We start from the raw sequence: 27210 nt of genomic DNA, 5'->3' as shown, positions 1-27210 counted from the left end.
GATATAACATGTACAGGTAATCGTCGTTAGAGATTTTACACTTACGTGACTAAAATGCAAGTGTAAGTATGTTCATTGTAAGTCTTTATCTTTAATTTACAGTTATGTTTTGTAAAAGTTAGGTAACGAAATTACAAAATTGCATTTTAGGTGATAAAAAAAAACGTCCTAAAATTGAGTGTTACTAGGTAATTTACCTTAAATTTTAGGTAAACTACCAAAATAGTCAATTTTGTTTACCTCAAGTTATATTTTAGTTACTTATGTTTGAAACGTTACATTTTAGCCACTTACGTTATCGTGTTGTAAAATTTTAGTCACTGAGCTGTTAATTGTCATTAATGGTATAACAATAAGTTGACGTGACATGTTAAATCATTATTTCAAATGAAAATTTTAGGTTAAATTATATAATTGGTCTCTATATTTTTTCGTTTTGAGCTATTTAATTTTTTTCTTTTATGTTCTTTTAATTTTTTCTTTATTTTCTATTTTCTTTCGCTTCTTCATTACTTTTAACATAATTTTTTATGTTTTCCATTTGTTAAAACTAGTCCTTTTTTTGAATAATTGAATTTTTTCTTTATTTTCTTTTTCTTCTTCCCATTTATTTTCTCTCTTCTCATATTCTTCACTACTGAAACATAATCTTTGCCCACCATATAAACCAAGTCATTGTTTCTTTCACATGATTCCTAAATTGAATTTCACTCAAAACCGAATACCAATCATTCTTAATCAAATCTCGATTTGAATATAATCTAATTTTGAAACTAAAATTGTATCTAACTAATCAATATAAAAACTATATCCTTAATCAAATCTAAATATAAATTGAATTCTTTATATTCAAAACAAATTGTTTTCGTTTCCAAATTTTTACAGAATCATGTAGATTATTCATTTCATTTTCTTTTATTTTCTGATGAATAAAATTAAGTAAACGATAAAATTGATCTAAACCTTCTTGGATATGCCTAAGCAAGCTTGATTGGAAGTCAAGAATGGATGAACCGAAGAGAGAAAGGGAGCATAGAACCAAACTGGTTTGGGTAAAGTTGAGGGTGGTCGTTTTAATCATTGAGAGTGTAGAGCTCGTTTGAAGAATCCATAAAACAACATAGTTTCAAGAGGGTGAGAATGTTGTAGGTAATATAGAGAAGGTGATCGTGGGGGTTGGTTAAGAGGTTGAGGGAATGGGCTTGGGAAACTTTGTTGAGGGTGGATTACCATAAGTCATAGCTGGCGAGGCCTTCGAGTGAGGCGAGCTTGTGGACTAGTTCATTAAGAGATCCAATTTGGGTTGTTAAAGCGGTGATGGACAACGAGGGTTTGTAATTTTGGGGTGAGAATATGTGAAGCAAGTTTTATTTTGGTTTCATTTTTCACATTTTCTTTTTTCATAAACATAAAAAAAGTTTTAACAAATGAAAAATATAAAAAAAATTACATTAAAATAAAGAAATAGAGAAGGGAGGAAAATAGAGGGAGAAACAGAAGAGAATGAAAAATAAAGAAAAAAAGGAAAGCTAAAAGAACATTAAAGAAAAAAATTAAATTGCTCAAAACGAAAAAATATAAGACCAATTGTATAATTTTAATCTAAAATTTTTGTTTGAAATGATGATTTAGCGTGCCACGTTAGCTTACCGTTACACCCAGAGGCGGATACAGGAGGGCTGGCAGGGGCCTTGGACCTCCCTAAAATGGAAAATTTCTATTTATGCCCTTGAAATTTTTTTAAAATTTTAAATTAGTAAAGGTAAAATTGTACTTTGGCCCCCCTAAAATTATAAAAATTTGATTTAATCCTTTAAAAATTATAAAGATATAAACTATAAAAAAAATTAAAATTTCATTCGGCCCCCCCTAAAAATTTGTTCTGGCTTCGCCCTTGGTTACACCATTACGGACAATAAACAGCTTAGTAACTAAAATGTTACAACACGATAACGTAAATGACTAAAACGTAACATTCAAACATAAGTAATTAAAATATAACCTAAAGTAAACAAAAGTGACTATTTTAATAGTTTACCTTAAATTTTAATACCTCAAATTAAAATTTGGAAGCTTGTGCGCATGATAAGTATAATGTATTTGTTTTTATTTAAAATTGCTGGTTGATGAACTGTCCCAATGTTGTACGTGTAAATTATCCAAGCATGATGAGGTACCGATAGGCACAACAATCTTTTGTATTAAAATTGAATTAATTCCACCAAAGCTCCTCCCATTATCATTTGGATTTTAAATTCATCTTTAAATTTAAAAAGTACTAATTAAGTCTTCAAAATATTAGTATTTTATGGGATAAATTTCAAAATTATACATAAACTTTGATTCAATGTGCAATTTGATACATGAACTATAATTTGATGTAATTATACACATGAAACTTTGATTATGGTTCAAATGTATACATAAAACTTTAATTTTGATTAAATCATAGACATTTAAATAAAAAAATATCAATTTATTGTTATCTTGGATAAATATAATTATTTGTATATGCAATATAAAACATAAAATAAAGTTATATAAATAATTGTGTTAATAATTTGTGAGAATTGGATCAAATCAAAATTTTATGTATAAAATTGCACAAAATTAAAGTTCATGTATAAAATTGCACATTAGACTAAAGTTTATGTATAATTTTAAAATTTATCCCTATTTTTATCTATTAAGACTTTCCGTCAACCTAGTTACTAATTCAAGTTTTTTTTAGTTACAAAAGGAAGTTGAACTATAATGCTCAACCGGTAACAATAGATTAGATACTTAGCACTTTTCCCTCAACATTGCATCTTGCACCACCAAAAGCGGTTGTGAGAAAAAATAAAAACCTATTTGGTGACACCTTATTGCCTTGTGTATAGCATCAACAACCATATTCGTTGTTCGTGGTACATGCCGAATCTTCACTTGCTAATTCCTATTCATCCAGTTGCGAACCTTCAATGCCAATCTCAGCATCCCACCACTTTGACTCCAAGTATTAGGTCTACTGTTGTTTTACTATCACTCTCAATTAGCAGTCAACACACCCCCTTCTCCCAAGCTATTTCCAGCCTATCAATAATTTCTCGAAGTTCTGCCTTTAGGATCGAGCTAACGCCTATGTTGCGGCCATACCCAAATACCTAGTCGTCCTAGTGACATCTTACTACCTCACCCGTCGTCGGACTTCCAAATCACATGTTAACTCCCCCATTCGTATTGAGTTTATACTACCCTGTCTGAGGAGTTTCCCACTATGTAGATGCAATCTGTTGTGACTTAGAGGCCACCTACATCAATACTTTAGACCAAGACAAACTGGTCATGACCACTTTGTCTTTACTAAGATTTTGACCTATGAAAATAACCAAATTCATTATTTTCTAGAGTCTTCACAAGGTATTTACAAACATTATTTCCTATTGTATCCATTTGGTACCCGTTTTTGGCACATTTTTTTACGTTTGACAGTAACCAATATTCAAACTCAGTTGTAAAGAAATCTTTATAGATACAATTAGGCACTAACCTTTTCCATACAACTTGAGTCGAAGGACATGTTCTAAGAACATGATCCATCATCTGTTAGGCCCCTTGTACATCGCTCACCATTTGTTAAAAGTCTGCCATGTAGACATAGCCACAAGAATTGTCTTATTTGTTGTGGTGCTTGTTGTAACAGCCCAGTTTTAGTTAAATCGGAACAGTAGTTTTGGAACCACAAATCTGAGTTTAGAAAATTATTTTAATATTATTTTTAGTATTTACAGCATGTGGTTATATATGTGTGAAAGTTTCGTAAAGAAATTTTACTGTTTGAATGCTTAATTCGGTAAAAAAAGACTAAATCGCGTAAAGTGTAAAAGTTGTGTTCTATAAGCTAAAGGTGTCTAATAGCTATAGAACATTAAAGTAAAGGTTCTTAAGTGGTAAATAGGCCATTTGTGGGTTAGTGGATGATGGTGGAGTGGCATTTGGTGTAATTACTAATGTTTTTAATGGTAAAATAGTAAATAAGTAAATTAATGATAAAATAAATAAAACCAAAGCTAAAATTTTGTCCATCTTTTCTTCCTTGGCCAAATATTGAAGAAGAAAGACACCATTGATGAACACTTAGGGTTCGGCACACACATAGCTTGATTAAGGTACGGTTTAAGCTCGGTTTTTAATAATTTTTTTGTTTTTGAGATCGTTGCTTCGTGTTCTAGCTAGCCCATGCCCTAATTTTTGAATTGGTTGATGAATTTGTGAGTTGCCATTGATGATAGCTTGATTTTTTTTAATGTTGATGATGGAAAATGAATAATTGTTGATAGATTAATATGTTTTGTAAAGTGATTTTTGACAAAAATGTCAAATAGGGATTAAATTGTGAAATATGCAAATTGAGTGGTTGAAATGTGAAATAAATGAAATTTTTGGGCTGCTAGGGGCACTATAGTAATTTTTCTAAGCTTGGGTTATATTGAATTGTATGAATTTTGTGTATTTGTGAAATAGGGACTAAATTGAATAAATGTGAAAAATTAAGGGCTAAAGTGAAAAAATTTCCAAATAGGTATTTTTGGATGAAATTGAATGAATAGGTGATTAAATGAGTTAAATTTAAATTCATATAGATCAAGAAAGAAAGATATCAGATTTAGATTGGGGGAAATTGAAAGTTGGTGAGTAGTTGATGCAATCCGTTCGTTTCCGTACGAGGTAAGTTCGTAAGTATATAAATGTTTTTGAATTCAAATGTATATATTTTATATATTGCCGAATTGATTTAAGTATAGATACATACATTTTCGAATTGATTTGAGCATTGAATGACTGGTTTCGTGCATGAATTAATTTAATTACGAAGTCGAAAGCTCCAAATGAATCTTAGGAAATGTATAGGATACTGATGTCATGATATTATGACTTCCGAGGTGTGATTTCGTGTAAGACCATGTCTGGGACATTGGCACCAAAGTGAGAAAATGTGTAAGACCATGTCTGGGACATTGGCATCGTATATGATTCGTATAAGACTCTGTCTGGGATAGTGGCATCGATATGCGTTAACATGTAAGACCATATCTGGGATATGGCATTGTACGAGCTTTATATGATTTACGTGTGTTCTTAACAATTCTAAATGTGAATTTGAGCTAAATGGTTCAAGTATGCGTGAAGTTTATATTTTCATGAAATAATAAGGTAAGTTTAGTGCTTAATGGGATAATATGAATTTATATGAGACAGTTAAACGTATATGTGTTTGAGATTTATTTAAATTTGACCTAATTGAATTGAATTATAAATATCATTGAGATGATTTATTTGCTTATGGCGTACTAAGACATATACGTTTGATATTATGACATATGGCATATATAGACTATGGCAAATTTTGAATTGTATATAAGTTGCCATGCGGAATGGCTTGTTAGAGATACTAATTTTTATGTATATTCGGTCATGTTATAAGCTCTTTTGGGAAGTATGTTTCGAGGTATATATGTATGATAATGTTTGGTTATAAAATTCGGCTTGAGTAATGATTTAGTTGGTGGATGTGTTTTGTTATAATGTAATATGATTCGATGTATGTTAGTTGGTTCGAAATTTAAATAGTAGAATGGTTATGACTTGGTTTAAATTTCAGTGTATGAATTGTATTGTGAAATTGGTTTGCATGGAAAAGAAGTATGGTTTGTATATGAGGTATGATTAGTAGACATGAATTGTGATAAATGACTATGTTGTGTTAGGTAATGCCTTATAACCCTAATCCAACGACGGATACGGATTAGGGGTGCTACATAGTGTGAGCTCCAACTTGCACTTCCAACCGGCATAAGCTTCCGATAATCTACAAGAAATAAAATAAAATGGATGTAAGAAAATATTTGCTTAGTAAGTTCGTATTAAACTTAAACTTTAACTTACCGTAAAAGGTTGTAACCTAGAGTTTTTGCAATTAAATTCATAAGTAAGGTCATGAGTTCATTATTAACCTATACATATCACAAGTCTCACAAGGTTAGTGAGCTCACATATACAAAACTTATAACTTTATCATGTCATAAACTATATACAAATAAACTCATTTGATACACCATTCATTCAACATCTATTCATTTAACATTTAACATTTCCATTTCAAATTTTCATTTCAAATGTCCCTTTTTTACATAACTATTCATATCAACACCCGTATAAACACTGTATATAATTATTTTCCATATAACTGATTCATATAATCATTTCGTATATCTAATTTATATAACAATTTTGTATAAACATCTCATATAACCATTTCGTATTATACATTTAACATACAATCCTTTCATAAATCACATTACGTTTCAATAATTCATATCAATTTCTCCACTCAATGTCTCATTCTATATAATAGTTTAGTGTTACCCATCTCATTTTATACATTTAACACCCGATGAACCAAATGAAATAACGTCGAATACGCGGGAACAATGCTTACACAAAGTGTGCTTGTAACTGTAACTGTATATGCTCACATGAGATATGGAAGATCCGTAACAAATGCAGGACCTCAACCATCGGTAGGACATCCAAAGCCAGCACCCGAAACTAAAATAACCCTAATGACATGTCATTTGTATCCTAAGCATTCATGAGGTTCATACGGGCCGTGTTTCATATCTATACCATTTAGTCATATACACATTATTTCATCACAATAATTCATCCATGTAGTTTCCCATTTTTAAACATAACCTTAAATTTAATTAGCATTTCAACTTAGTCCATTTCGTTCCTTACACTTAAACAAATAAAGGAACTCAATCACATCTTATATAGTGAGATATTATATCATAAAAACAACAACTAATTAATTTAACTAAGTTACAAACTTACCAAATCCAAAAGCGGCCACGAACCCAACATCAATGATTACATCGTTAATTTTTTTTTACGCGATTATTATCCGATTGACTCATTTCTTAACCTAAATATAATAATTTAATTAAATTATTCAATTCAAATACTTTAAAATACTTAAATTCATGTAATTTACCCTTTTTCAACATTTTACACTTTTACCCTAAACTTTCACCTTTTATTAAATTTAGTCCCTAAACCTTGATGTTATTAAATTTAGTCCCTAAACTCGAAACATCAAATTAAACATATTTAACTCAAATCATGGTAACTGAATTTTCCATAGTCCCCATACAACCCATATTTATTATATTTTCACAAAAATTTCATGTAATTTTACTATTTTAACAAATTAGTCCTTTAACTTAAAAATCAACCAAAATCACTTTACAAAATTATCCTATTTAACCATCAAGCTTATAAATCTATCATCATATTTCAAAAACTCACAAATTCACCAATGACATTGTAACAACCCGATCTTGACCCTAATCAGACAAAGTGGTTTCGGGACCACAAATCCAAGTCAAAAAAATATTTTAAAATTATTTTTGATATTTGCAGTATGTGAATTACTATGTGTAAAAATTTTGTATAAAAATTTGATCGTTTGAGTGCACAATTTGATAAAAAGGGCTTAATCGCGTAAAATAAAAATTTAAGGTTAAATTTAAAAGCACCAAATTGTTGTTGTCTTTTAAAAGGGTTATAAATGGAAATTAGGCCATTTAATAGTTAGTGGGCTGCAATGGTCTAAATTACCCTTAAGTTATATGTTTTATAATTAATTAAACTAAGGTTAAAGTAGTCATTAAGTAATTAAAATATATATTAGTTAAAATAACTTAAGAAAAGATGATTTTATCATCTTCTCCAAGCCGAATGTTAAGAAAAAAGAAGCTCAACTATGGCTTCCTAAAGTTCGTCCATATCCTTGCTTAATTAAAGGTTCGTTTTTGTTCGGTTTTTGAAAATTTTTACGTTTTTGAGATCGTTGCTTTGTGTACTACAAGACCCATGCTTTAATTTTAGAATTTGGTGTTGATTTTGTGATATGCCATTGATGAATGCTTGAGCTTTGTGATAGTTGATGATGAAATATGAAAGATATGTGAAAGATTAACATGTTTTGTCTTTGAATTTTTGGTGAAATTGAGTAATTAGGGCTAAATTGAGAAATTAAAATTTTGAGGGACTAAAATGTAAAATAAATGAAATTTGTGGACTTGTATGAGCACTAGGGACATTCGGCCCTTGTATAGTATGGGCAAATTTTGTGTATTTTGTGTTTTATGTAATAGGGACTAAATTGCAAAAAAATGTAAATATTAGGGGTAAAATGGTAATTTTCCCATTTATGTGTTTTTGGACTAAATTGAATGTAACAATATTTAATTTATCTCATTTTGAATATATTTAGATCAAGAACCAAAGAAATCAGAGTTAGATCGAGGAAAAGTTAAAGTCGTCGACTAATCGTCCGGTTTCGATTTTACACTGTCCGAGGTAAGTTTATTAGCTATTTAATGTTATCAAATCAGTATGTATGCATGTATGTATGTATGTATGTATGTATGTATGTATGTATGTATGTATGTATGTATGTATGTATGTATGTATGTATGTATATCTATTGTATTTTTGTTGAGCTATAAATAAAAGTAATTCGATTGAAAAAAAAATTGAAGTATAAATGGTATATATGTATATACAATGTTCGAATATATAGGTATATACTTATATAAATATTTGAATTAAGTTAAAGTATGAATGGTATATAGATATATATATATATATAATGTTCGAATATTTATATATGTATCTATATGTATATGTTCTTGAATTTAGTTGATTGTGTGAGGGTTATATATGTATACACAAGGTTCGAATACATATATGTATATACATGTATAAATTCTTGGTTTAATTGAAGGTAAGTATATTGTAATTGTGTAGGTAATTTTGAATAAGTATGTATATGTGGGTTCGAATGTATATGAAAATACTTGAATAAATCTTGAATATATTTTAAGGTATGAATGTTAAGTATGCATGTGGAGTTTTGAATATGTATGAATACATATATATGTTTTATATTGAACTTAGGTATAGAATTAAATATATATGTTATTTTCTATTAAGCGTGTATATATACATGTAAATTTCTTGTATTGAATTTAGTTAAGTAATTATATATGTGTATATATACATGAATAAATTATGAACTTAGATAAAGAAAAGAATGTGTATATATATACATATAGATTCGAATATAAATGTATATACATGTATGAGTTTATGATTTTAGCTAAAGTTATAAATGTTAAATACGTACATGAGAGTTCGAATATATCTATATGTATATTCGTATATAGGTTCTTAGATTGAATTAAAGATATAAAATCTTATATTTTCATATGTGAGGTTCGATTATATATATATGTTTATAAATTTATAAATACTTGAATTGAATTGAAAGTATGATTTGTAAACTCTTTTATGATTGAACATGGACTACAACAAACATGTGTTTGCTATTAAGAATTTTTCGAGGAATTATTTTGTGTATGTGAAATTGAGATTTCAGGCTTAGCACCTAGCAGGCTTATTACCAGTGAAACAATATCAGACTTTACGTCTAGCAGGCTTAATGCCGGTGAAATAATTTCAGACTTTACGTCTAGCAGGCTTAATGCCGGTGAAACAATATCAGACTTTACGTCTAGAAGGCTTAATGCCGGTGAAATAATTTCAAACTTTACGTCTAGCAGGCTTAATGCCGGTGAAACAATATCAGACTTTACGTCTAGCAGGCTTAATGCCGGTGAAACATTTCAGACTATATGTCTAGTAGGCTAAGTGCCGGTGTACTAAATCAAGCTTTAAGTCTAGCAGGCTAAGTGCTAGTGAATCTGTTTAAAGAATGTGATTAAGTGTACAGTTATATGATTTTGGTTATCTTTAATTGATGAGCATATATACCTTAGGCTAAGTGTGTTTAATGAATATGTACATGTTAGGTCTATGCATTTGTAAAAATATACATACATGCTTTCGATTTATGCTGTCGATAAATGTATACATATAAATATTCGGTATATGTATTTGATAAGTATCTACATATGCATTTGAAATGTATACACCTCTATTTATAATTATTTGATGAAGATGAATGCATCTGGTCACATGTATTAGATTTGTATTTGGTTATAAGTTTATTATGAGTATACATACGATTGGATATGATATGTGTATAACATACATATATGCTCGGTTATATTCATTTGGTTGTAATGTTGTTTGGTATAAATATATATATTCAATTGAACGATTTATTGTGTACATATATTTGACTATAAATAAAATGGTGCGAGTACGATAAATGTATAAATATTAATTATATGTGTTAATTGCAATCTCAGTAAATTAAATTAAAAAGTTATATTATTTCTATATATATATTTCATTATGCAATAGACTTACTAAGCTATAAAAGCTTACTTTGTTTGTTTATGTCTTTCTGTTTTATATACTTAAAGATCAAGCTTCAAGCTCGGGGATCGTCAGCAAGATCATCACTCTATCTACTGTCTCGGTATTAAACTGTTTAAATTTTAATTATGGCATGTACAGGCTAGATAAATGTTTTGGAAAGTCGTACTTTGATATATTGTATATGAAATTAATAGTCATACGAAAATTACTTATATTCTTATGCTTTAACTGGATTGTAATTTTAAAGAGAAGTTTAAAATTTTACATGTTTAATATTAGACCTAGCAATTTATATGTAACCGTTAAAATTATTGAACTATACTGAATGTCTGTTCTAAGTTCTGTTTTGATTAGTAATGCCTCTTAACCCTAATTCGATGACGGATACGGGTTAGGGGTGTTACAGACATAATTAAAAACATTTAAAAAATTCACAAATTAATCCTTGGGTTAGCTAGATTAAGCTACAATGATATTAAAAACATAAAAATTACTAAAAACGGGCTTAAATTTCATACCATGAAAAAGGCCAAATTCTAAGGGTGCTTGAAACTTTCAAATTCTTCTTCCTTAGTGGCATATTTGGTGGGAGAGAAGAAATGAAAAAGATGGTAAGGTTTTTCTTTTGTTATTTTTTGTTTAATTTATTTTTAATATTATTTTAATTAAAATTTTTTAGCTTAAACAATTAAAACTATGCAACTATTGTCCATTATAAGTTATAATGGCTTAATTGCCATTCCAAGCCTTGCAAAAACACTTTTTAGCTCAATTAACCAATATTAATCAATAGTGATTAAGTTTTACGATTTAGTCATTTTTCTTTAATTAGCTAACAAGTCACTAAATTTTTAGACTAAATTTCAATACACCTATATATGTACTCGTAAATATTTAATAAAAAATATTTTTGGGCTCGGTTTACAAAAATGAGATCCCGATACTTTATTTTCCAAAATCACTTGAAATTAACTATTCATTCAAATAGGTTAAATTATTAAATCATAATTCAATACAATACTATATTTGAATCGTAAATATTAAATAATAGTATTCACGAACTCACTCATCAGATTTATGGTCTCGAAACCACTGAAAAACAGACTGTTACAACTTTAGCCCCATTCACCAAAATAGATTTTTCCTTTGATGATCCACTTGCTTCCTCAGGCCCAACCAAAACCAAAGGCTCCAATATCCACTACCATTCTTAAGTCCTTGTCCATCATCCCTTCTAACCCCCACTGACATATTATTCTCCATCTGCCCATATGAGTCATCTTTCTCATAAATGGAGTTGGCAATCACCTTAAATCTAAACCCCAAAATAGTCAGTATTTGTCTATTAATTTTAGCTACAGATTTTCATGATTGTTTCTTAGGATATCAAGACACAATCATCCAGTTACCATATGCTTCAATTTTGTCTTACCTATCAAGCTCCATCGTAGATGGTTGTTTCACTGCCGGCATTTTACTTTGCTCACATGTTTCTTTTTTATTGCACTCAGTCATTTTTTCTACTCGAGTCTTTAGGTAGCCCTCTTTCACGTGACCAAAACAACCATATTCATAGCATACATTAAGGAGAATTTCATATTTAGCCCTCTGAACCTTACCTTACACCCTTATTTTCGTTATCAATGGCCTTCTAAAATCAACACACATTGTTATCCTAGCAAAACGTCCTCGATACCCATTCTCCGTATTGTCATCAACCCTCACAACTTGCCCGATTGTACTCTCCACTGCCTCCAATAGACATTTCTTGTACCAGACCCCTGGAAAGCATGGTAACTTAACCCACACCACCACCCGCATTGAGAAACTTTCATGTATGTTCAACGACGGTGTCCAAGGTTGTACCATTAGGTATTGACCGTACACAACCATCTCTACAAGTGCTTTCTCAATGTCAACCTTTGCTTGAAACTTAACAATGTAGTAATCATTGTCCAAGTCCATTAGCTGAAAGGTTCGGGTTGGTTTCCACATAGAATACAATTTGCTACTCAACGTATTAAACCCAACCTTTCTCCTCAGCATTTCGATAATTATTGACTTTGACATACTTTTCTAGATCAACAAATGTACCTTTTTTGTAATACCCTCACTAACCCGAATTATCGAGTCTAAATCTTTGGTACTACTATACAAAAATCACTTAGAAGAATTACAAAACAGTAAGCGTAAACACATTTCTTATTATTATTTTAAATGTCTTACCACTGATAAAATAAAAGAAGTACTTAAGAATACAACGGACTTATTACAACTTTTAAATGCACTAAGAAAAAATTTAACATGGCAAAAAGTAATATCTCTATGCTCCATAGAACCTCTGTATGCACAATATCACCACTCAGACTACTCCATTGGCGAGTTCCTGGCTTGGTCCTTCCTGGCAAACTCATTTTTTTCCAACAGAACCTGAAACATGAGTAAACACTTGTAAGTTCATGCGAACTTAGTGAGTTTGAATACAAACACCTTGAAAACTTTCGAGATGAAATCCTCATCTTAAAATTTTGGATTACCACTCTGCCTTTGGCGGATACTTTTATAATACTGGATATTTACATAGACACCAATTTCCTTACCTAACGTCTCACTCTCATTTCACCCCTTAATTGATTCCAGATCTTACTAGTCGATATAGATCTTATTCCTCTCCAGAACACAACATAATTCCTAATAGAATATCCATACTGAACCCACTTCTAACAAATTTTCTCTTCAAACACACGCTTTACATTTTCCCAGAATAGTTATTCACATATAATATTCTTTGGCGGATAATTACTAATTGAACCTACATTTGGAGAATTCTCATACTAAGTTGGATGACTATCAGACTATCAATCAGATCATACCCTGACTCAAACCTAAGACAAGCTTATATTGATGACGAAAAGTTCCAATCCATCCATAAGAATCTCAAACGTCTATGTTTAACAACACAAGAACACCCAAATTGACAAATAACTCAAGTTTCAAATATCCCTAGGATGAGGCATGATACTATTCATATATGGTGGATACTAGATATCAGACATCACCAGTACATAACATAAATGAACGAAGTCCAGTGAACACTTTGACCATTCATATATACGAATACGCCACATATCCTATACTGACGAGCTACTAGGGCAGGTAATCTCTTTAATATTACAAATGCATATTCTCATTCAGAAAATTTCCCTTAAAGCTTATTAACCTTTATTACAAGATCAAACAAACCAAGCTATCTTCAAATTCATCAGATCTTTATCATAGAACTAGTTATTGAATAAATATAAGAAATCTCAAAACTTACCCAGATTTTGACAAAAATGCAGATAACCAAATTTTACCACACACACACACTACCGAAAACACCACATAGGCATTACGGGATTCGTCATAGAGGTAATACAAAATATGCCACTAAGGCTTAGGATCACGCCACATAGGTAACATGCAAAATCACGTGTTTACTATCTTGGCGGACTTTCACAAAAGGCGCCATGGGTTTCTTCCTCATAGATTTATACATAACTTCATGTCGTGATCTTCCAATCCGGTTTACATATTTCTGAAGGCATCACCATGAGTCTTCTTCTTATTATATCATGCCACGGGTTTTAGCCATATGGACTTGCACATCTTTATGTCGTGATCTATCAGTCCAGTCTTCTTCTTACTAGAGGTAACACCATGAGTGTTTTCGTTGTCATATAATGCCATGGGTCTCAGCCACGTGGACTTACACATACCTTCATATTGTGATATGCCAGTCTGGTTAGCAATATGTCTGCCTTACCAGAGGCATCACAAAGAGAGGTTTTCACTTAGAAGTTAGTTACTCAGATCTTATTCACATACCTGAATGATTCTTACTTTCTCATATCAAATTTTCACTTGCTTACTTACCATTTAAACCCTAAACCCTAAACAATACCTTACACATAAAATCATTACACATGCACAATCTTTACAAAACTTCACATACACACTTAAAAATTGTCTGAGAGGTTATCATCTTATATATCTCTGCTTTTACTATTCACATACAGGAGCCGGGATAGAGACTTACCTATTACTTACCTAAACTGTAGCTTGGAATTCCAAACTAGAATATCTTTCTTGAACCAATAGAAACAACTACTTAAAGAACATGGAACCACTATTAAAACCCATATACAGGCAAATTGCTAACATCCCAATTACAAATGACCCCCGCGTAGGGTCTTTTATTCATAATTCATTGTTCATATGCTTCTTAATAACCTTAATCTTTCAAAAACTTAACATGCAAAGTTATCAGACTTACTGGAAGGTGGAACATCGACTCATTAATTCGAAAACCTTAACTTCGAGCTTAATAAAGGAGAAGAAAACATACAAGTTTAAGAAGAAGAACCAGAAAGTTGTATTGAATGAAGCAAAACCCTTCAGACGAACCCTTCTCACAATATATATATCCAATTCCCTTCAGTGGAACTTAACATATATCATATGTATCTAGAGTTTGTCCTAATAATTGGCTTACAAAATTCGAAAGAAATATAATTGAGGATCATATACAAATATTATTTGACCAGTCAATTCAATTGATCATTAACCAAATCACGTTACAAAACCCGCTTAGCACAATGCTTAGTAGGGGTGAGCAAAACTCGATTCGACTCTAAAAAATTAATTTTTTTTCTTCAAATTTCAAGTTAAAAGAATTGAGTTATTCGAGTTATTTAAGTCAACTTGAATTTTTGAATTTCGATTCGAATCAAGTTGAGCTTTTAAATTAAAATAACTTGAATAATTCGAATAAAATGAATATTAAACTATAATATTTTATATTTTTAACCCAAACCCCTAAACCTTTTTACTTTCCCCCAAAAAATTTTACTCCCATCCCACTCTCGGTCTACCCCAAACCCATTTCCCCCACTTTTTTTAACGTTCCTCCCCAAAAAATTTACTCCCCCATTTATTCCCCCAAATTTTACTCCATAAACCCCAAAACTTTTTATTTCCCCTTAAACTTTTACTTCTTACCCTTTACCCTCAAATAAAAATCAAAATAATTCAAAACAATCCCTAAACCTAAATAGTAATACTTTTATTTATATATACTATTTATATTATTAAATTAAATTTCACATTTTGTACTATTTATATTGTTGAATTGTTTAATCACATTGAATCTTTATAAATTTATGTTAAAATTGAATTATTGATGATGACATAAAATATTCGTGTTAAAATTTTATGTTGGTAACAATTTCACATTTTATCTTTAAGATAACTTTTATTAAAAAATAACATTTTTACATTTAATATATTTTTTAATGTCAAAATACATAGTGACAAGATTCAGAAGATAATTGAAGCAACTAAGCAAGCAAATAAGCTAACCTGTATATAAAAGATTAATAAATAAATTATGAGGTGATGAAAGTTAATAACAAATTTGATTACAGTGGGCAAATATGATTACGGTAGGTGATAGTGGTTACAAGGACCCAAAGTTTTTTTTTTAATTCGATTCAATTTGAATTCCATCTCACTCAACTCGATTCGAGAAAAATTCAAATTGAGTTAGGAAGATAAAATATGATTCATCAACTCGATTAACTCAAAATATTTTCATTTGATTCAATCGAATGCTCATCCCTAGTGCTCAAGCAAACTGGGCATACTATACATTTGGCGGTATCTCTCACCAGGCTTACTCTTCACTAGTCATAATCTTCTCTTAATTAGCTAAATAACTTGAGATAGAATCTTTAATAACTTCTACGATGAAAACTTTACGCCAGCTTTTATTCGCCAGAAACGGCTAATAGGCGGAATACACTACGACAAATAAATAACTTCACACGCATACGTCTTGTAATCGGATATGCCAGATTTGGGGTGTGACATTTTTTAAGAACCGGATATTAGACATCCATCGATATTGGTAGTAGTGACATCTCCCTCCTTTAGTTCAAAATCGTCACACTTGTAGTCATCCTTCTTTTCACAATTCCAAACACTACCAGTAACTGCTACTTTGAACGAAAGGAAACCTCTTCCCCCTGTCATCTCTTGATCTCCCATATCTGGTGATTCATATTCTCGACGATGCACATTTTTCAACATTTGTTTGCCACTTTTATCCTCTGTCGTTCCAGACTTCCCTTCATTAACCATCATCTTTTTTATATTCTACTACTTTTTAGTTTAATGATATTTTCAATAGTTGAGATCCAATTGTCTATCAAATTTGATATGAAGCAAACTTAAAATACATGTTCAAATTTTATACATATGTATACCTACTATATGTATAACTTAGGTTTGGTATGTTAAAAATACATATATTGTCAATGAAATCTGAAGGGCAATTTTTTTACTATTTCAGATCCAAATTGTCTATGTGGTAGATATACAAGTGTTTATATATATATCGATCTTACTTGGGATCACAAATCTCAAGTTTGTTTATGAAAAACAGATCTAATTGTATTAGTGTTTATAATTGATTTCTTCTGTGTAATACTAATCGATAGGGCCTCATTGCTAAGTGCTACAAGATCTCGTGCATTGGAACCACGGTTATGGACTCGAATCCATTAGTACGGAACATTTTCTTTTCCAAGTGAAATCCCCTAGTATATGAAAGAGTGAAAAAGTGATTTCATTGTTGTGGAATAAGAAGCCTTTATATCTTAATACATGTATTTAATTTATTCAGGGCTATTAGAGTGGGATCCACTTTGGGGAACATGAGTCTAAGCAATAACAAGAATATTTTTAGTGGAACATCTTTTACAATCCTTAGAGAGATAGCTCACTAATAAAACGATGGATCAATGTCACAATCAATAGCGTCAATAGCATCAATAAAAAACCTTTAAGCTTGTTATCTAAGAACTTGTTCAAAATGTTGGATCTAGTGCCCTAAATGTAGTATTTCGTCTATGTACACTTATATTTTTCGAACATATTGGTTTAATAAAATTATCCATGAATTACATTAATACTATTTGTATATTGTCTTTAATGGTTTTTGCACGCAAAGGAAAATTAAAGCAAATATTAGCTCACTAGCTACCTAATGTTTAACTAATATGGAATGACAACTTGTATTAGTAGAAAAATCTAAACATGTCCTTAATCTAATCGAAAATGAGAAAACTGATTGAAAGATTAATATGTCGTCCATCAAGTCTAATTGGAAAGATGCTTTGTCTTAAGCATTGGAGTGGATGACTTTTATAAAATAGAGATATAGATGTGACTGACTGAACTGACAGTACATCAGACAAGAACCAAGTAGAATAGATCCTAAATTTATTTATGAATTTATTCACTTGTGGCATTTATAGTGTGACATACCCTGACTGGATGATGGACTATGTATGTGTGACTCGTATACTTTGATGTAAGGAAAAGCCTGACTTCAAATAGATAGGGAACTGAAAGCTGGTGCGTTGGGTGTACGACTTCTACATTATGTAGCATCCTTCATAATAATGAAATTTATAGACCAATAAATGGGTAAATGATATCCTCTCATAGGCATTTCATGATAGATGAAAAGTAAACATGACCAAAAGTCATTTGTTTTTGTGATAAATGACTTAATTACTATTTGATGGTAATTAACTTTTAATAAAGGAAGATGTAATGGTTTCCATAAGATAAAATAAGATCATATTGGGATGACGAATTTATCCAAAGAGATTAAAGATATCTTATGATGGTAACACACTTATGATATAGTCATTGGACGAGCATTGGTCGAGTATCTTTTGTAATGGTATGTAATTGGGAAGAGCTCAGCCACATACTATAGTGGAACCACTTCGTGACTAAATGAGTTTATAATTAATAGGCAAAAAGCTGAAACTTAATTATAAATCATTTGAACCTTAATTATATATGTCCAATTGGTCCCTCCACCAACCCACACTTAAAGCGATTTGTGGTTCGAGAATAGCGAAGAAAGTCATTCAGTTGAAAGTTAGGAATGTCAAGGATCCATCTTGCACAAAGCGCAAATACTTTTCGGGAAAAGTTTATTCCTACAAATATTACAAACCGACTTAGTTTTCAAAATTTTAGTTTTCCGCTGTGACAAAAAATCACTTTTAAACAACATTTTTTTCAAAAAAAAAAAACTCTAATTGGGGAGAGAGGAATGGGGTTACTTGGTATGAAACCCAAATTCTCATGCGCAACATAATACCCTTGCCATTTAGCCAAGAGGTTATTAACTACGAGTGTTTATAATTTAATATGCCCTTTTAAATATGTTTCGTATCATATTTGAGCTAGCATTAACCAAAGTTAATAGATTAGCGGTGACATTATTAATTTGTTTATAACCAATGCCATTGGTCAACAAGATAATTATGATGGAAAGCCTTCACAACTTGCCAACAATGAAAATTTTGATTCCTTACTTCAAATATATCCAAAAGTTTTAAAACTAAAGTTGTTGAGATTATTGAGCATGATAAAACTCCTTTGGAGTCATCTCCTCATGCTAACCATGTCTCTCGGACTCATGCATTTGCTATGAACTCCCACAAAGTCTTTTCAAATGTTTTATTATCAAACTATTTTGACGTTGGGTTTGTAACTAAAGTATTAGTGGAATAGTGATCTCTGTTGATGTATAGGTGTGAGGTTGCAGCTTAATGAGTGAGTTTAATTTAAAACATAAATTTGGACAATTGATTTATAGTTAATTACTCTTTTGATAAGGCCCCGCAAACATAGGAAAATGTGTCAAATTGTGTAACAAATTGTTGTGTCAATATCTGTTATTTACTCTTTTAGTTGTATCTTTAGTTGGAACTCAACATACAATTGATAAGCAACTCAATGCTAACATGCTTAATCATGATTCAACAATATGACTTTAAAAACTCACGACTAGATCTTGTATATCTAAATCCGACCCATTAACTTCAACAAAAAAAAATGATATAATGATAAATTTAACTTTCGACCTTTACTTCATGTGTCATTTTGCATCTTACACTTGTTTATTTGGTATTGGCCTCGAACTTTTATTTATTTTTATTAAATAATATATAATTCATAAAAAATTCAAAAACCAAGTATTTGTTTTATTTTTATAACTATAAATTTTTTATCATATTTTTGGGAATTTTTTATAATTTTGAAAATTTTGAAAAATAATTTTTAAAATTTTATTTATTTTCTAAATTATCAAAAATATTTTGGTTTTCTAATTTGAACATTTTTCATAATTTTGGGAATATTAAAATGGTTTAAAATTATTTTGCATTAAAATTAATTATTTAGAAATTTTATAATTTTTATTTCTAAATATTTTATAATTTTGAAATAAAGTCGAATAAAAATGATAACGAAAAGAAGTCAAATAAAAAAGAAAGCAAGGAGCAAGACAGAAGATAAAGTGGCTAACATAGGTTTGAACAAAAATCATTTAATGTCCATGAAATAAGGAGAAAAAATATTTTTGGTTTGAAATTGATTTAACATATTTAATTTTAAATGTAGAAAACCATTCATTTGGAAAAAGAAAAAAAGGCCATTGATGATGAAATTACAAAGCGCTTTCAAAAGCCAACAAGTACATGTATCTTAAGGCCTACAATGAAAAACTATCACATGACCCATTCAATTACTTTTATTATTGATTGACTTGGAATCATCGAGTCAGCCTACACTTGAAATTGCTCAAGCTGAACATCCTTGGCTTTCAATGGCACATACTCTCCCAAATACACTTCCAAGTGATCCGACAAGGCTGATTTGTCTATGTTTTCATGGTGGTATGATTTGCACACAAAGTAAATCACCGTCTGAATAACTAATACAAACAGGATCAACTTCGAAAGCAACAAAAAGCAAATAATTGCATACACAACCCTCATAGCTATCCCCAAGCTGCTTCCATGAACAACCAGACTCTGAAACGCTGCCTGGATGATGACCAAGCTGATAATCAGTTTCAAAAAGATGATTATGGCTACCCATAACTTTCCTTTGATCAGATTCTTGCCCTTCAACATGGCTTGGAACCCATAACACTCTTCTAAAACAGAGATAACGCTAGCCAAGTGCCAGATTATGGTCATATAAAGGAACCCCACGAAGTACAAAACCAGTAAAACAGCCAACACCGCATCGACCGCATCGCTGCCTAGTAATAAAATCACGCTACCAACCATGATGAAAATGGCCACAACATGATAGACAAACATGGTGAGGAAAGTACAGAGGAAAGTGACCATGAGCCTTTTCCAGACCTTGGGAACGACGCTCATGACTTTGCCGAAGGTGAGTTCTCGAGCTGTGTATATGCAGGCGATGGTGTAAACGACGGCAGAAGTTGAGAGAAGGGAGAAGATTAAAAAGAGGGTGAAATAAGCAGCTTTGAAAAGCCAAAAGTAAGCCATTTCGTTGGAGATAAGGTCGTGGAGTTTCTGGGCTTTGGCGGGTGATTGAGCTTCATCGAGTTCCACCTTGGTGTGTATGATTTTTCTGAAGAGAAGACTGGAAACTTCCATGTGAAGGAGGTAGATGAAAGAGAGGGGAAGGATTAGAGACAGTGTGATTTTGCTGAAGATTTTTCTGCATGCAATGATGACTTTGTAGGATTCTTTGTAAATGCCGAAGAAGCCAAGGAATTGCATCTCTTCTTGCTCTCTGTCCATGGTGAACCTTGAGTTGCAGAGAAAAAGTTTAGGGAATGGAGATGGAAGAGATGAGTTGGGTGTTTGTAAATGAAAAGATTGTTTGGTTATTTGAATTGAAATGGAAGGAGAGTGGAGAGAGACATGGAAAGTGAAATATGGAAGTTTTTGTTTTGTCTTTGAAAAGACGGCAAAGACTAGGCCAATCCTTACGTCCACGCCGAGGCCAAAATGCTTGGCCAATGCCAAATTATTCCACAGGGAAAGTCCTCGTTTCAATCGAGCTCAGTCAACACGGTTTTGTTCTCTTGCTCGGTCGCCACCAAGTTTTCTTCCTTCTTCAAATTACCGAATTATCCCCTAGGTTAATTTCACCAAACATCCATAGGCTTTAAATTCACCCCTCAACCTCAAACTATTTTAAATGAGTACTCAAAATATTAATACCATATTAATCAAGTCATTCTATCCATCTCACCTAGAGAGAGTATAAATATATTAAAACCAACTTAATTGAAATTAAAATTAACTTAACCAACCAATTTGGTTAATGTGGTTTTGGTTAGACAATTTTTACGATGAAACCGATTGTATTGTAATGTTGGTTTATTTGATTATGTCTTCCGTTATCAATTATTGAATTTCATAATCAAATCGATGAATCCAACTAACTTAATCTTTAATATTTTAAATTATTTTAAAAATATTTATATTCTATAATATATATAATTTGATTTATGTATGTTAAATATGTTTATATTTTCATTATTTTAGAATATATTTTATATAAATCGGTTGATTAACTTAATTAACAAATGTTTAAGTCGATATAGTGTTGGTTTATTCTTTGTACTATATAAGTCTGTTTGATTTTTGTATATGATAGTTGTTTAAGTTGGAAAAATGGTCTGAATTGACCAAATAATCACTTGCTCAACTCTAGCTTACCATTAGTTAGATCGTTAAATGCTAGCTCAAATCTTACGGGAAGTATATTTAAAATGTGTAGGTTAAATTATAAATATACATGTATCTACTAAATGAACTATTTGGATCGACATAATTTTTAATAATATTATTTTCTAACACATCAAATCTAAGTCGTTTATATAATAAATATACACATATTTACGATTTAATTTTAAAATGCTTCGCATGAAATCCAAAATGACATTTATAACATAATATTAATATTTTAAGAGTTAAATTAGAATGTTGAGAATCAATATAATTGAGAGATCTTTGATGGAATTATCCATATTTGATATAAAAGTTTGTCGAAATATTAAAGAAATCATTCAATGACAACGTATCATGCAAAATGTTGAAAAATTGGATCGAAATGTTTAGATGAGTTTGATGAATGATGATTTATATATATATATATATATATTTATGTTTAAACACTGAACAAAGAAAATTAAAATTACTAGATAGGATCGCATCTATGATGCGTTTAAAATAAAATATTTTATGTTAATATATATAGGTGGACCCTAATAAATTTGTATCTTAATACTATTAAATAGGTGTTTGATCTTTAGCTTTATAATTTTAATTCTTTTATTTAAAGATATATAAAAGTATGGAAAGATAAAAGTGACATTATAATAATCTTAATTATAATTTAAAAGAAGATAATTTTTGTAATTTATAATAGAGTTGATGATTTGGTTAATGGTGACATCAACTCAAGAAATTAGTGCTTAAATAACAAGATAGACTAGAACTTCTATCACATGTATAGCGTGGAACACATATTTAGAATATAAGTATATATTTAAAATAACATACAACAAATAATAAAATGTATTGTTTGAAACTAATAATAACACATGCAATATGTCAATAAGTTGTCATGTTGGTAAAAATTCAATATTAAAAATTTAATTATTTTTTGGTGAATTACAATAACAAGGTAAAACCCAAACAACAAACGCACTTAGCACGACTTGATCCCCAAGCCACACCTGGGGCAATGAATACCTTTGACCATTAGACCATCAAATGGGGTTCAATATGGAAAGGCATTTTTATAACTTTCCTAATCGAGTTAGTGTTCGATTGACTTGTGATACTAACTCAATTAGGAGTTTAAATAATAATATTCATATAAAATTGATCGGGGTAATAAAGTATACATAATGAAATTTAAATGTATAAATTATATTTAATTAAAATTTTGGTTTAAAGGTAAAATTAATATTTTATCAACCCAAATTGAATGGGTTCAAAACTAAATTTTTTATTGGTTTTCTATTAAAAAAAAAGGAAGACTAAAATACTCTCGAGTAATATGGCTTATTTTAAATATGGAAGGAAATTTTGTAATTTCTCTAACCGAGTTGGTGCTCGATTGACTCGTGATACCAACTCAATTAAAAGTTTAAATAATAGTATAGATACACAATGTGGACGAAAGAAAACATTTTATAGAAGAAAATATTTTTAAAAATTTATTTAATAATTATTATTGGTGTAATGCTAAAGAACTTATTTATAAATCCATCCAACATATATTTAATTTTTGAGTATAGTAATTTTAATTTTTCATTTAAAATTATATAAAAGACAAAATTTCATTAAAATAATAAATATTTAATAAAAATAAATTCTTCCTATTGATACTCAATTAATTTCTAACCCTATTAAAAAAATTACATTTAACTTAATAATATCGTGTGGTTTTTGGGTGGGGGCAAGGAGTAAAACAACATTACATAATGATAAATCTAGGAAAAGCCATTCCTCCATTATCTTGATAGACAAAGTTCAGAATCTCATTTGGGGTATAGTTTATTAATATCGTCTTTAATATATAACTAAAAAGTCAAGCTTTAAATTTAATTTAATTTAATTATAATAAATAATAAAATATAATCCTTACTAGTTCAATTGAATTTTTATTGACTAAGAAAATTTTTAATGGTAAACCTATAAATAGGGAACTTAATAACATCTTGTTTGTACTTATTCGACACTATACCAGAATAGGTTTTTAGCGGCGTTTTTTTTTTTTACTTTTCAAGCGCCGCAAAAAATGCCGCTAATGAGAACGTCGCTAACGTTTGCAGCGCTTACAGAAAAAAATGCCGCTAAAGGCCATGTTCTTTAGCGGCGCTTATCTAAAAACGCCGGTAAAGATCATATTCTTTAGCGGCGCTTAACGAAAAACGCCGTTAAAGATCATGCTCTTTAGCGGCGCTTTTATCACAAACGCCGCTAAAGATCATGTTCTTTAGCGGCGCTTTTATCACAAACGCCGCTAAAGATCATGTTCTTTAGCGGCGCTTTCTTCACAAACGCCGCTAGAGAACATGAGTTTTAGCGGTGTTTTTATGAAAAACGCCACTAATTTTGGGATTTTTGTAAAATAAAATTTTTCATTTTTCCAGCCCTCCTGCAACAAAAAATCAAAAGCAACTAGATCTAAACCAGCCAAAAACAATAATTTTTTATAATATTTCAAATTAAATGAATAAAATAATATTAAAATTAATAAATAAAAGTGAATTCATACTTTTCTTTACAAAAATGTTAAAAGTTAAAATGATAAAAATATTTATTCAATACACTATGACGGCGGAAGTTGCGACTACTGAAACATCTTCATCATAATCTGAAGCTGCTGTTGAAGTTCGTCGTACTTTTTGCTCTGCTCTGCTTCTCTCAATGCTACATCTGCTTTTAAGTTTTTGCTGGAGTTCTTCATATTTCTTTTGAACCCCTGCTTCTCTCGCTGCAGCCTCTGCTTCCCTCGATGCCGCCTCTGCTTTAAGTTGTAGCTGGAGTTCTTCATATTTCTTTTGAACCTCAAATGTGGTCGCTTGCATCCGAGCCATCTGGTCTTTTAACCTCGAACTTCACTTGAGCTGACTCCTCAAGCCATGTATTGTCATGAATGGATCCAAAATATTGGGTTGGACTAACAAAAGATCCTTAAAATCGAACCCGACCATACCTTTCAAGACCCAAAACTTCAGTAATAATCCAGTTATCAATGTCTTCAGGATGAACAGAACTATCACTAGAAGCAATCGCTTCGTACTCCGCCTTTTTATCCTTTAATTTTTCCTAATAAATAAATCACATAGTTAGAAACTCAATATATATTAAAAAAATAAATGCAACATAACACTAGTCGCATTACAAGCAATAAATTAAACCATTAGAAAATAAACACTATAAATAACTAAAACAAGTCAAATCATATTAAGTAAACGTACCATAATTTCACCAGCTTCAGAGTCATAGCAGATCCATCTTTCTTCCTATGTGTAATTTCAAAAAGTTGAAAGCGTCTAACTTTTTGACCGGACGACCGTTCCTACAATATAGTAGTAAAAATATTATTTAATGAAAATTTATACATATTTGAGAATATTGAAAAATTAAAAATACCTACGCCTCAGCTACACATGCAAAACTTCTCGACCCGGCTGTGTGAGTGAATTTTTGTTTCTCCCTGCTGCTTTTTCCAACTCGTTCACGATCCTATGTTATAAAATTTTTAGTACGTAAATAGTAAATACTATAAACCAAAATAATTACAATAGTTTGGAAGTACGTCATACCTCGCCTTTCTTCGAATGCCAAAATCTAACCGCATCTTCCCATTGGTACCTCAGCATACCCGGCGGGACATTTTTCAATTTCTCATCGAGGGTTGTTTTTATCTTATAATAATATTTCTTCAAAGTACTTTTATTGTCTCTCCATCTTTTTCCCAATGCCTTCTTTACATAAGCATCCGAGACCTCTAAAGCAAACATCGCCTACAAAAAACACAAGTTAATAAAGTAAATATAAATGAAACTATTTCTCAAGCATTACAGATGACATTAACATTTTGTTACCTTAATATTATCGAGGGCTTGGTTTTTGTTGCTATCGGGCATTTGATGCCATGACTCGTAGTTGATAGGCAACATATTCACATTTCGTGCTAAAATGCCCATATATCTTGCTAAAAGTCGAGATTCTGATCCAACAGGCTGACCAAAACCGTTTCGTCCAACTTTGACACGCTCGACTGGATCTAACTCGTATAACTCTCTAAGTAGTGTACGTCCTCGACCTCTGCGCGTCCCACCATTTTCAGCTACAAATGGTATATTATAATATAAGAATTTGAAAAATAAATCAATTATAAGTCAACACGCATGTAAATTAAATGTAAAATTACTTTGGACTTCAGAGGATCCTCGTGTAATCTAACATTCAAGATCCAATTCTTTGTCGTTGTTCAAGATTATTTGTTTCATCGAGTTTGGATCATTTTGAACAATGCTTCCCTTAGAATTTTTCTTCTAGGCATTTTATCGCAATACACATAAAATGTAAGTAAACTTAATAACTAATTACAACAATAATAAAGACATATAAAATAGTTGAAATATATAATAAGACCAAGATTTAAATTATGATATTACATATAATTAAACAATCGTAAAATCTTACTACGTCATTATTCTTAAATATCTTCATCCGTATCCTGACGAACCCATTGAAATTGTGCACTAGTACTAGGGACATTATCGTTTAAGTTTTGTTCCGAAAAGGGCAAAGTTTCTGATCTGTCGTTGATGTTATCTCTACTTCCACTGGTCATGTCAAACAAGTCTCTAGGGATGTTACGGAGTACAACGTACCAACCTTCATCAGTTGGATCTTTTGTGTAAAAAACTTGTTTGACTTGAGATGAGAATACATACGGCTCATCTATCAGTTGTTGTCCTGTGTGAATCAATCGAGCGAAGTTCACCATTGTAAAACCAAATTGATCTTGCTTAATTTCACGAGCAGTATTAACATCGGCCCAATCACCTCAGAATAAGACAACTTTCCATTTGCCATAGTAATCCAACTCAATTATGTCAGTATCCAACTCAATTATGTCAGTAAGAAGTCCGAAATATTCCACATTTCCCTCGACAGGATTATTGTCCCTAGCACTAGCATAACTTGTAATTGAGGAATTAACAACTATTCCATAATTTTGCGCTCTCCTCAACCTCTCGCGATATTTTGTATGAAATCTGAATCCGTTGATGAGGAACGCACTATATCTTTTAACCACTCGATTTGGACCTTGGGAGAGCCATTTAACTTCGTCGTTTACGTTCTTCCCACTCCAAACCTATTG

At 30.8% G+C, this 27210-nt stretch overlaps 1 protein-coding gene and 1 long non-coding RNA gene across 2 annotated transcripts; one reads left to right on the top strand and one right to left on the bottom strand.

The window, feature by feature from the left end:
• Positions 1-8320: 8320 nt before the first annotated feature.
• Positions 8321-10610, top strand: LOC105796111 (uncharacterized). The gene is made up of 2 exons (XR_001134325.2): positions 8321-8409; positions 10443-10610. It is a non-coding gene; the product is annotated as an uncharacterized LOC105796111 (long non-coding RNA).
• Positions 10611-19937: 9327 nt separating this feature from the next.
• Positions 19938-21261, bottom strand: LOC105797106 (uncharacterized). Its single transcript, XM_012627038.2, has one exon. It carries the CDS (start codon positions 21084-21086, stop codon positions 20091-20093), a length of 996 nt encoding a protein of 331 aa, XP_012482492.1. The 5' UTR covers positions 21087-21261; the 3' UTR covers positions 19938-20090.
• Positions 21262-27210: the final 5949 nt, after the last annotated feature.

Source organism: Gossypium raimondii, chromosome 3 (assembly GCF_025698545.1).
Source record: "Gossypium raimondii isolate GPD5lz chromosome 3, ASM2569854v1, whole genome shotgun sequence".
NCBI lineage: Eukaryota > Viridiplantae > Streptophyta > Magnoliopsida > Malvales > Malvaceae > Gossypium > Gossypium raimondii.
Note: the sequence above shows the minus strand (reverse complement) of the source record. Positions and strands in the feature narration are given on the sequence as shown.